General features: G+C 37.1%; 1 protein-coding gene across 1 annotated transcript in view; it reads right to left on the bottom strand.

The window, feature by feature from the left end:
- The window catches only part of arhgap35a (Rho GTPase activating protein 35a), an 83,955-nt gene that overhangs the window by 1,797 nt on the left and 68,614 nt on the right, over nt 1-13,544 (bottom strand). The window contains exons 4-5 of the mRNA XM_079886904.1: nt 12,968-13,045; nt 6,201-6,332 (exon numbers count right to left, since the gene is read on the bottom strand). Of these exons, the coding sequence (XP_079743030.1) occupies nt 6,201-6,332; nt 12,968-13,045 (210 nt within the window). The remainder of the gene's footprint in view (nt 1-6,200; nt 6,333-12,967; nt 13,046-13,544) is intronic.

Raw genomic sequence — 13,544 nt, 5'->3', positions numbered from 1 at the left:
TTTTGGAATCAACAATTAAGACCCTTTCTACGGTATGGCGGGAATATAAGTAAAAAAGCATATTAAATGTTTTACACAAATTGTAGATTTCACAGCATTCGCCAAGCTGAACCTTCAACCCTGTTACCCAAGTCATGGTCGACGTTACAACTAAGCTAAAGCTAATAGAAGTTCATCAATAACTTTAAAGCAACATTTGGTTTGTTTGACGGACAACTCAATTCAGGATAAATTTGCAAGCCTGTAATTGTGGTATATTTACAGTATATTTTATTAGAACCAAGATTTCATTGATTTAAAAAAAAAAAGTTTAATATTTACTACTGCAAAATAATGAAGTCAAACACACCAGAGTTTTAAACTCTTCAAAAACCTCAATGTTTTTTCACAGTTTTGATTCACCTCAGGAGGTAAAACTGAATTTTAGATTTACTGTTTTAATTTACATTTATTTTAGTGAGGTTTAAAACCTCACTAAAATAAATGTAAATTAAAACAGCAAATATAAAATTTTGTTTTACCTCCTGAGGTGAACAAACATTTTTTGAAGTTTAAACAGCTTTGTTGCAATAAATAAATAAATGAATAGACTATTTTCAAATAATTATATGCCCGATTGTGTATGCAGGACTAATGATTAAATTAACTTATGATTAAAAATACTTTTTAAATGGACAAATTAATAGATGATAAAAGTATTATTTTAATTCATGTTTTAAAATGTAGTTATATAAAACAAAGCAATAAATTATACTATTTTAAATTAAATTAAATTGTATTTTTCTATTTTAAAACAGTTTAATTAAAGGTTTAAATATTTAAATAAAATTATAAAACATAACAAAATAAAATAGTAAATAGACTCCTAGTCCTCCATAATTTTACCTCAGACTTGTCAAATGCTGGATACTAATTGAGACTTTTATTGAATGTGTGTGTGTGCAGAAATGTAATCACTCCAGTTGCTCTAGATGAAATCTGTGTGCGTGTGTGTGTGTGTGTGTGTGGGGGGGGGGGGGCTCTTTCCTAAAACACTGTCTACATTTGGCTTTGAGACCTCAGATTGTTTAGAAGCAATGCTTGAGGAAGTAATTCAGGAATAATGAGTTCTAATATGCACAAAGGAAGCAGCATGCTCCACCTAAATCAATAAACAACAACTCTAGGGAGGAGTAACAGTGAAAAGGTGTGTGTGTGTGTGTGTGTGTGTGTGTGTGTGTGTGTGTGTGTGTGTGTGTGTGTGTGTGTGTGTGTGTGTGTGTGTGTGTGTGTGTGTGTGTGTGTGTGTGTGTGTGTGTGTGTGTGTGTGTGTGTGTGTGTGTGTACTAGACTTCCCATCAGTCTCATCTGGGGTGAAAGAGGGATTGTTCAATGAAGCACAGTGTGTCACACACACAAACAGTACATGTACAGAAATAATTGTGTAGTGTGTGCAGTCACACACAGACACACACACACACCCTGGGTGCAGCGAGCTTGATGGTTGCGGTGAGTCAGAACGGCTTACATCAGCCCTTAACGCTGTGAGCCCTGTGTTAGAACATGTGACCACTACGGCAGATGTGTTCCTCCCTGGTCACACACACACACTGATGTAAGCATTACACACTCTCACACACTGACATCAGCATTATGCATTGTGGCCCCAGATGCAGAATTACTGCAGTAACTACAAGGAAAATGTGCAAAACCACCATGATGCCAGAGCATTGCTATATAGTTGCTAATAAGACTGCACGATATTGAAAAAAAATAAAATAATTCACTCTATGTTTTGAATAGCTCAATTTTGGAAAGAATTAATAATTCTAGAATAGATTCTAAACAGAATAAAATTTTCTAAAAACAAGCTTTAAAATTATATTTACTCGAGACTTTTTTGTGAATGCAAATTAGGGCAGCACGATTATGACAATCATAATTGTCGATTATTTCCCTTGATATTATAATTGTGATTACTAATGTTGACTAATAAGATTTACATAAAAATACTCTTTTATATATAGACTATACATCCAAACCGGTTCATAGAGGTCACCATTAAAAAGCAGTAAAAATGTCGGACAAAATGCGTCTTCGGTCACTTAACATACAGAATACATGCATTTATAAAAATGTAAGTATGCATTTTCTATGCTCAGTTTGTGCATGCGCCTTGAATTATTATGCATTAATTAGTTGGTCCACAATGTAGACCGATTATTCAGAATGATATCTGTCGATGCCGCTAGTTTGATTTCCTTAAGAAAGAAAATCTCTCCCAACTAATGCTGTAAACTATACAGAGAACCATCTCATTTGGTACATTATGATATTATTTACAACAGAGCCCAAACTATTCAATTCAACTGCTATTTATTGTTCAGATATAATAATTACACTCAAATAATAACTCAAATGTTTGAAACAACTCAGTTGCACATAGATAAGGTAGTTTTCATAAACACTTGTCTTCATGACAAATTTATACAAAGATACATTTATAATTAACAGTAAACAAGCTCCTCTCTATTGTTTTTTTATAGGTAACGAACAAACACTGGAAAACTTTCCTGAGGTAAATGCAACGTTAAGTGACATCTTTATTGCTCTCTTTCCGCAGTTGAAACACAGATTGAGCGATTACATGAGACATGATCCTTTTCAGCAAGTTGTACTGTATCTTTCAACATACCTATTAATAACTTTTAGAGTTCATGCATGTTTTTTCATGCTATAACGTAGTGAAGTGGAAGAAAAGACTTGCTCCACGCTGCCACTTGAACTGAGGCCCTACAGCAATCTGTCAAGTCACATTTAAGAGCGTCAAAACTTTTCACATTTATTGTTTGAATTTAGTGATAAAAAAAATGGACAGAATTTGAAAGCTAAGACTGTTTCTTATCAGAAGTAAAGCACAACGCTCTTTGCGATTAGTAGATGGGAGGCGTTCTACAAATAATGGAACTACGGGTGATTCATAGGATTAAATAGAGCCTGCTTTAACGTCACTATTTTTTTAACTGTTAAAGGGATACTTCACCTCTGGAAAGATGAATGTGCATTTAAAATAGGTCATTTATGTAGAAGAAATGTGAAATTATTTTTGAATTAGGAGCTTTCTAGACTGAGAAAAGCCAGAAAATGTATTTTTGGCTTATGTGGATGAAAGACAACAACTCCCAGAATGCATTTGCTTCGCTGCCCTAGGAGGCCACTCCCAAGCCACGCCTACCAGTAAGAGAGCGCAGTTAAAAACAACAGTTGACTACTAGTGAGTCTCCGTGACGAGTTTGCCCAGGATTTCGAGATCGCCCAAAATGTCCGGGATTCGGCTTTTGCGTTCACAGTTGCCATTCATTATGTGTTTACTGTGGCGAGCAGGACGAGGCTGAGGGCCGTGGGAGAACGGCGCGAGGCCGGTGGCGTCATTACTGATGAGCGACGGAGGAGTGGGAATTTTCTTAGCAATGTTAAAAAGCACATCAACCGATCACTTGTTTAGCGTTCATGTAAACACTACATTCAGATTCACCAATCGGAATGAATTCAGTTAGATTGAAACAAAAGGTGTGCATGTAAACAATGAATGGCGACTGTAGAAAGCAAAAGCCGAATCCCGGACATTTTGGACGATCTCGACGGCCGGACATGTCCGGGAAAAAGAGGATGGTAACCCCTACTACTCAGCTTTCTCCACAGAACAAGAGCCTGCAAGCTTAGCTTCCAAAGAAAGACGGCTGACACTGTGTACATTCTGTGAGGGAGATGCCACCCTCTATGGGCGGGTTGAAAACATGCGGGACAGCTCCTACTACTGGCTGTAGTCTTTAGCCTCTGGCCAAAAAATCCTCCGATGACGCAAAATGACGATTTTCGTGCCATCGGAGGATTTTTTCCAGACAAAAAATACATAAATCGCTCGTCTCAGGGGGATATGAGGGTGGAAAGCATGGCAATTCGAAAATACTACAGGTTTTCTACTAATACAAAGCTTAATGCTAAATCCTGAAGTATCCCTTTAATGTGTTCATTTTGCTTTAACTTTGACAGCACTATATTCAACACAAGAGACATTTCCTTCACACAGTATTTAGAGTTTTTTTTTTTTTTTTTCATGATCAATGGCTGTTTTTAAACAATCAATGGTGAAAATAATTGCTTTTATCAGCCGATACATCAGTGCATCCCTACTTTATAAGGCTATTCTTTTGGCTGTACGCATATGCTAATAGGTCCCATCAAAGCTGAAGTAAACTTTGGGCTTAATACTCAGCATTAGGTATTTGAACGAAACCTTGACTTCAAGTACTAGCAGTAGTAAAGTGATGTCGAAACATCAGTATTAAAACCTACCCAGACGTTGTTGATTTGAGACTGAATATGCTAATATCATCTAATCAATCAGAATAAATAACCGAAGACACTGGCAATCAAAAAAAGCATTAATCTAAATATCCCGTCGAGACGTCTAATGGATGGCAGATCAACAAAGCTAAAGAATATTCAGAAGGCATTAAAGCAGTGCAGGTGCTTGCTGTGCTTTCAGAGACTAAAACAGAACAAGCATGTTGGACGTCCAGTGACAGACGGATGAGAGTAAAGCCCCGCCCACCACCTGTGGAGAGTGACACGGCAGTCAGGTGACCTGCCGTCTGTCCTCTCCCTCCACTCTCTCCTCATTCTTACCCTCAATGGGCTTCTGTAATGTTCCTGAATCTTCTAGTTAGGGCTTAAACAAGTAGTTTTTGCTAAGGAAAGCATCACTATTACTGTATATTGCTAGTATTTATTGCATGTTTAGGAGTTTGTTCAAATCCATGACCCACTGAACGAACTTCATTTGCTCACCCTCAACTTCTGCAGAACATAAAAGATGGTATTTTGAAGAAAAAGTTTTGGTTACCATTTTCTTCCACTGTATGGACAAAACAAACCATGACATTTTTAATTTTGGGTTGAACTATCCCTTTAATCTTTGGCATTTAACATGTCCAGCAAATCAAAAACCACTTAGAGCACATTAGCAATCGAACAGCAACGTTTAGGCAACCATCCACAACACTCCATAGCATAATGGCATTATCCCCTCACATTTTCATCAGAAAACGTACAAATAAAAAAAAAATATTTTGAAAACTCAAGTATAATTTTAGTCTCTGATTATGTTGGCATTTGATAGATTCAATGTGCACACACACACACACAAAGCAACTGACTATGATTATACTCTATGTATACCAAAATTTCTAAACCAATTTTTTAATTATATACCAAAATAATATCACTTGCAAATTGAGTGACGCGACATCATGATTGGATACTAAATAACTGAATCAATCAAAGCCCCTCTTGTGTTCTCCACTACACCAGTGCAGGTTTGGGTGGTGCGATTAGTTTTCTGCTGAATCAGGCCTGTCGTTTGTGAAACTATTTGAAGCATGGTAGTACTTGAGAGGGCTTGTTTATTGAGAAACAGTCTGGAGTGCAGGACTGACGGCAATCTTAGGCTTAAGTCTCATCACTTTGGGTTGGAGCAATGCCCGGAGTAGACAATGCTGAACTTCACACTGAGAGAGTGAGTGTGTTTGTGTGTTAAAGAAAGAAGTCTATAATGCCGCAACAGGAAAACGCACTCAGTCCATTTCTGCCAGCATGTTTCTTAGAGTAGATCCTATTCTACCCACTGATTTATCCCTTGTTTTTCTTTTTCTCCCTCTAACAAGAGCTCTCTACTCACAGCGGGTTCACCAGAGGAGATCTCCAGAGCGCACTAACCTCCGAGGACTACAACCAAGCATATTGCTTTCTGACAGTAAACATCTGGCCATGGAAAATCTTCCCTGTATCAGTGTTTGTATTGATTGTGAGAGTCTTCATAGGTCTACATGTACAGACCTATGAATTGGGAAGTCATGGCCTAATGGTTAGAGAGCTGGAGACTGGTGAGCCGAAGGTTGCGGGTTCGATTCTCAATACTGGCAGGAAATGACTGAGGTGACCTTGAGCAAGGCACCTAACCCCCAATCGCTCCCCGGGCGCCTCCGTAAAATGCTGTCCACTGGTCTCGGTGTGTGTTCACTACTCTCTACTCCTAATGTGTGTGCACTAACTTGGATGGGTTAAATGCAGAGGACAAATTCCAAGCATGGGTTACCATACTTGGCCTTAATGTCATGTCACTTTCACTTTCATCTGCTCTCTCTCGTGATGATACTCACTGAAGGCCTCCACCAGCTCCACCTGCATACTGTAGGGTACCAGAGGATCGGGAAGCTCCGAGAAGAAGCTCTTCATTGCTCCAGCCACTGTGTTCACAGACAAGTCCTTCTCGATCAGGTCAATGTTAGGGTCTGTAATGTAGAGAAACAAAGAGAGACTTTGGTTAGACTTTCAAATGGAACTTTGTGAATCACTGCAGCTTCTCAAGTTACTTGCAATTTAAAGTAGTTAAATTACAGTCAAGCAAAAAAAAAAAAGTCCACCCTGATCATTCTCAGTGTGTGACCAGCTAAGTGAACATTATCTCTCAAATGGGTGTTTCTTTTTTTATGTGCCAGGGGTTGATTTATATTAACAGATTTCAGCGTCTTTTTCCTTTTCAGTGTGTTATATGATCCCATTAAACAGATCTTATTACCTATGCATAAAAGGCACATGACATTTTTTTTGTTACTTTTCACACTTCACACAGATGTTAGTGTCCCAAACATTTAGTCAAAAACTGTGCAAATTATTTAAACAGACATAAATTATTAGTTAAACTATGATAATCTAAAGAAAAAGTGTATTAAACCAATCATTTCAATATTTACTGTGTGATTTACACTACCATTCAAAAGTTACCAATCATATATATTATTAAAAGTATTTTGAAAGAAGTCTCATATGCTCCACAAGACTGCATTTATTTGATCAAACATACAGTAAACACAGTAATAATGTGAAATATTATTGCAATTTAAAATAAATGTTTTCTACATTTCAAAATGTAATTTATTCCTGTGTTCAAAGCTGAATTTTCAGCATCATTAGTCCAGTCTTCAATGTCACATGATCCTTCAGAAATAATTTACATCTGCTGATTTGCTGCTCAAGAAACGTTTCTGATTATTATCAATGTTGGAAACAGTGATATTTTGATGATTTTGATCAAGATTCTTAGATGAAAAGAAGGTTCTAAAGAACAGTATTTATTTTTAAATAGGAATCGTCACTTTTGATTAATTTAATGTATCCTTGCTAAATAAAAGTACTACGGAAAAAAAAAACTGCATGTGTATAATATGTATAAATGTGTATAGGTTTATCAGGTAAAACAGTTTGTAAACTTGGTTTATTTGCCTACCAAGGAGAAAAACAGCATCAGTGAACAGCTTGAGATGAATATTAGCAATCGAGATGAATATCATTGGTGCAGAATGTTGTGCATCGTTTCCAATTAAGCTGTTTTTTTCCAAGTTATGCAAAAAATGTGAATGTTTTTAATTGTGTTTATTTATAATTAAATGCTAGACATTAAATTAGCCATAACAAGACAAATGAGTCATTTTATTCCAAAAATTATAATGGCATTTCAATCACAGAATGCTTTTTAAACAATTGATTTGGATTTTATTACTTTCAAAAAACAAATTTTTAATTAAACTTGTGAAAATGGGAAAACTTCTAACAAAAAAGTTCTCAGGGCTAAAAGTGCCAATATTTGAAGAAACAACTCATATATTTGTAGATGTGACCAGCACCATCATTTTGAGTCACTTTGACCCTGAGATACATTATGGACTGAAAGTCCCGGGAATCAATCCACCTTTTCCAACTCTAGCGAAGCCCATGCGTTCCAGCCAAGTAAGAACCATTGAGATGAATGTAAAGGCAAATGGACATTTCTCTAGGTATTATAAAAGTACTTGATCTGAATTAAACGTAAACAGTGTTTCTTAAAATCAGAGGGATCAAGGACACAGGACCATATGAACATCTTTTACAGACAGCTTCTTCCAAAATGCAGCTCCTTCATTCATTGGTCTTCCTGAAATCTTCTGTCCCTAAAATCAAACCTGCCCACTCTTGCTGTCCGGAAGCATCTTTTAATCTCTCGGCTGATCCAGCGAAATGTGTATCTAAATGAAGAATGTGTGCTTAGAATGCAGGCGCGAAATTGGTGCATGGGAGAGGGTGAGAGGTCATGAGATTCAAACAAAACAAGCGATGATAAAAACAACAAAACAATTTTGATCTCAAGTTCTGCCAATATGATTAAGGGATAAAGCTCTAAAACATTGCGCGATACTATTGTAATCTTTCAGTCTAGCGTGTTAAATCCAGTTGACCCCAGATCAGTTCCTCTATACATCCTGATTCTATTTTATCAGAGATCGATAATGGCTGTGTAGCACCTGATTGTGAATCGTCTGACATTTCTCCACCTGCTCACTGGAGTTGTCTGAGATGCTGTCGAGCACACACCTGCACAGTAATTTCCGCCGTAATTGTATTGTCACCTGGCTGTGCGGGGTTCTGATCGATCAGACACGAGCCTTCGCCTTCTATTAGCTCATGCCGATCCGAACCGGGCCCGGCCAGATCAGTGGAGCGTGTGCGCTCGCGGTTCATTACCCAAACCAATCTGCTGGTAATTAACTGACCTTCTCTTCCGGCGCAAACACACACACACACACACACAGACAGACAGACACACACACACACACACACACACACACACACACACACACGATGGCCTGTAGTGACACACACAGACATGCATCCACAATCAAAATTAGAGATTTGTCCATGTCTATTAGCTTTTTTCAAATACATAACCTTCTAAAACTAAAGTATTTATAAAAAAAAATAAAAATAATATTTATAAAATATTTATTTAAATGAATATATTATATCCACATATATTGTGGATATAATATATACTATAATTACTATATTTCTCCTCCTATGACTAATATATATATATATATATATATATATATATATATATATATATATACACACACACATATATACACATATATACTGTTTTCTATTGTAAAAGCTATATTTTAAATATTATTTAAAAATCTATTACAATATTTTAAAATGTATTTTACTTTTATGATGCAAAGCTGAATTTTCAGCATCATTACTCCAGTCTTCAGTGTCACGTGATCTTTCAGAAATCACTGTAATATGCTGATTTGCTGTCCAAAAAACATTGATGAGAATTAAATATCAAATAAAAGTTGAAAACAGTTGTGCCGATTAATATTTTTCAGGATTATTTGATGAATAGAAAGTTCAAAAGAACAGCATTTATTTGAAATTGAAATCTTTTGTAACATTATAAATGCCTTTACTGTCCCTTTTGATCAATTTAATGTGTCCTGAATAAAAGTATTAGGTAACCCTTTAGTTTAGGGTTCAATTCTCACTATAACTAGTTGCTTATTAGCATGCATAATACTAGGATATTGGCTGTTTATTAGTGCTTATAAAGCACATATCAATGCCTTATTCTGCATTAACATTTACATCCCTTAATCCTACCTAATACCTAATCTTAAGTACTACCTTACTAACTATTAACAAGCAGTAATTAGGAGTTTATAGAGGCAAAAGTCATAGTTAATAGTGAGAATTGGACCCTAAGCTAAAGTGTGACCAAGTATTATTTATAATCACTGACTGTACTTTATATTGTACATGACATTACATTACGTTCTATTATAGTATATTATACACACATACATATACAAGTCTTGACTATATATATTTCACGACTTAAAGGGTTAGTTCACCCAAAAATGAAAATTCTGTCAGTAATTACTCCCCCTCTATCCCCCTTCTATCTGGGCCTCGAGTTGGTTCACGTAGTGTTTTTGCGCAGCGCGACTGTGTTGCACGTCACCACGTAGGTTCACTATTGGCCGACGCTGGTCATGTGTGTGATGCGTCTGACATGCAACACAGACGCGCTGCGCAAAAACACTACGTGAACCAACTCGAGGCCCAGATAGAAGGAAGTGAATAGTGGAATAAAGTCGTTATTTTTGTTTGTTTTTGCGCACAAAAAGTATTCTCGTCGCTTGATATACTTAAGATTGAGCCACTGTAGTCACTTGGACTATATTAACGATCTCTTTAATAACTTTTCTGGGCCAGCAAGTTTCGGTCACCTAGAAGCCTATGGAGAAGTGATCCAGCACTCAGATTTCATCAAAAATATCTTAATTTGTGTTCCGAAGATGAACGAAGGTCTTACGCGGTTGGAACAACATGAGGGTGAGTACTGTAATTACTGACAGAATTTTCATTTTTGGGTGAACTAACCCTTTAACAAGCAAAAACAGGCGCTGTGCTGCCTCTTATCAAGTATGCACATAATACAAGCATACTCTATGCGCTCTGACATTATGCTTTCGTAATGGCCCTCGGTGGGCACTGCAGGATCAATAGCTGTGGATCAGTCCTGGTTAATTGAGCTTATCTGCTCTACAATGCGCTCATTGACGGAAATGTGATCCATGCACCGAGGAATAGCAGCCATTTCTTTGAAAGCAGCGAGGTCAGTCTGGTCTACAGTGACTGGTCCCACTCAAACTTTTCCCCAAGGCAAATATGAGTAACAGAGTTCTGCGTGTACTATGATATCCATGAGATGTCTTTAGATTATGCTGCTACAACAGCAGGGTAATGTGAGAGTGTGGAAGTTAATGGGGGCCAGACAAGCAGAAAAAGAGAGAGAAAGAGAGAAGGAAGGAGGAGGGTGTCATTGATTATAGTTTGGTAATGTTCTTAGCTTCACTAGATTTAAGTTAGGGAAGCAATTTTGAGTCATTTGAGCACTTTCTTTGCAGTAACAATGAAAGTATCAAACAGCACCATGATGGTATTACAATGTTTTATGGACATGTACCATATTATTGTGATGTGCTGTGTAAATCATACATATTATGATGTAATATCACATTATACATCAAAGAAACATACCATTACCCTCTAGTATTACACAATTAGTTGTGTTATAAAACTCAAAAAGACTTTTATGTGGAACTGAGTGCCCATGAGATGGTAACCAAGCAACAGATTTTCTCAGAATTGTGTGATATAAACTCACACATGCAAGTTATAAAAGTACAGATTGTGAGATATAAACACTAAATTTAGAGAAAAAAGTCAGAATTGTGAGACAAAAAGTCTTATTAGATTAGTATAGTGGAGAGTGGACAGGAATCCAGATCAGAAAGGACCATGAGCCGGGATTCGAACTGCGATAAATGCCAAAGTCCAGCACATTTTGTTCTTAGCCTCGATGATATGTAGCACTGCAAGTTGGGATATTTTGTATCTTAGACCTCCTTTTTGCTCTTTTAATCACATAACTTCTATGTCTACATTCCACTTCTGTTATCACGAAACCCACGGCATACAACAAAAACACAACTCCGAAAACACACGCTGTATAGTTGTAGTACCACATTTGGTTTGAAACTTGCTCCATGACCATTAAAAATAAAAAGTGTATTCTATACACTATGAATGAAATTCGCAATGACTACATTCGTTATGTTTTCACTGTCATGTGACCAACGGCATCAGTTGTGTCGCTTTGCTATTCACAACGCCTCTCCACATAGTAAAGAGTTCATCGAATGCTTACATCAAAATTCTGACATACTCATCTCACATACTGTTTTTCACCTACAATATAGTATGGAAGTAGACATTCTTCTTTTTTCTGTTTTATGGCGGGTATCAACCAGCATTAAGGTATAACACTGCCAACTACTGTTTTGGAGTTTCACCACATGCTGGATTATTTACGATGTCGCATATAGTATTAACTCCTTCCCCCGCCATTGACGAACATTTGCGGCTTTCTGTGTTTTCACTGTTATACGATAGGGAACGCTATTACACATCTTCTGAAAGAGTACCGAATCTCCTGATTAAAAGTCAGGAGAAGAAGCATAAACAAGCAAAAACATATGTAAGCAGATGCATATGAAAAATGGGAGCAAAAATGTGCAAAAGCCCACAGACATTTAACAGCAGACTAAAATTGTTACAGTACAATTGGTTACGCGTACTTATATAACTCCGGTAAAACTAAACAAAATTTATAGCAACATACCAGATACTTGTTTTAAATGTAACAGTGCAAAAGGCACATTAATTCATTGTATGTTGGAATGTGATAAAATAAAAGAGTTTTGGAAAGAAATTAATAATATGATATGCTATATAGTCTTAGTGAGATTGCCACTGGATCCTGGGCTTTTTATTATTGGTATTCATCCAGATAACTGGAAAATTAAAAAGGACTCTCAAGTATTGATAGACGTGTATTCTACATGCCAAACGGCTCATCGCCATTTATTGGAAAAAGACAGAAAGGCCTACTATAACTCGATGGTTAAGAGAAATATCTTCATGCATTGCAATGGAAAAGATAACCTATATTCTTAAGGGTAAACAAAACTGCCTAATGTTACTGAATGAAATGTCGACCCAGGACGAGCTATAGGACTGTGAAGCTTTGAGGGTGTTGGTGGACTCGATCTACTCCATCCATGTTTTGATCATCGTTCTGAATCCCATCCAGACGTAGTCTTTGACAAAAACGTGTTTTTCTCAGCTTTTTGCATAAAATGTTTTTTATGAAACCTGCCCACATTCAAGTATTGATAAAACAAGAATGCATTAAGCTAGAACAAAATGTTTTTTGCTGTTATTGTGTAAAAGCAGAGGGTCTGTTCTTTCTTTTGATATTATGCATATTCAGATATTCCTACAAAATATTCTGGGGGCCCATGACATTTTTGTGAAAATGATCAAAATTGCTGGAGGTGGTTGGCAACTTTTTCAAAAGAAAATAATTAAGTTTTGTGCTATTTATATATATTTGTCATGCCAACAAAGCACACTAAACAGAAACTGAAAAAAGAGAGATTGAAAGAAAACGAAAGTTAAAGAGACTAGTCATGTGACTCACCCTGGTCAAACTGCCGCTGCATGCTTTCCATCTCCGCCTTATTTCCACTCACCCTGTAGATTCCCTCTGTGCTCAACCCTGAGAGAGAGAGAGAGTTGACATTAATAAATGAGTTTAGCACTCCATTCAATTTACACAGTCTCAGAGTTTGATAAGAACCACAATGGCGTTATCTCCAGCTCAGAATGTACAATGAATTTCAAATATTTAATTTAGATCTGAGGTTGCTAATTGTGCAACCACACTCCGACTGTCAGATCTTCACTCTTTGACTTATCAGTCATACATAAAGAATGAGTGCTGCCACGGGCAGAGAGGAGCTTGTGTGTTGTGCCCCGCAGATGCAGACGGAGGAAAGAGCCAGAGGACGGCTCAGCTTGGCCCATCTCACAAAAGCAGAGAGAAAACAAGTACATCGATAAAGAGTAAGACAGCGCGAGACGCAGAGAGACACTCTCGGAAATGAGTCGGCGGGTTGCCGAGGCAGACCGCATTGATTGCCTCACCTCTCCCGATCAATTATCCATAAAAGCTTTTCTGTAGAGCTGCAAGAAGGGAAATGTGTGTAAAGAGGGAA

The sequence above is a fragment of the Squalius cephalus genome (assembly GCF_949319135.1).
Source record: "Squalius cephalus genome assembly, chromosome: 11".
In the NCBI taxonomy this organism is placed as follows: domain Eukaryota; kingdom Metazoa; phylum Chordata; class Actinopteri; order Cypriniformes; family Leuciscidae; genus Squalius; species Squalius cephalus.
The sequence above is the reverse complement of the archived record's forward strand: the minus strand, read 5'-3'. Positions and strand labels throughout refer to the sequence as shown.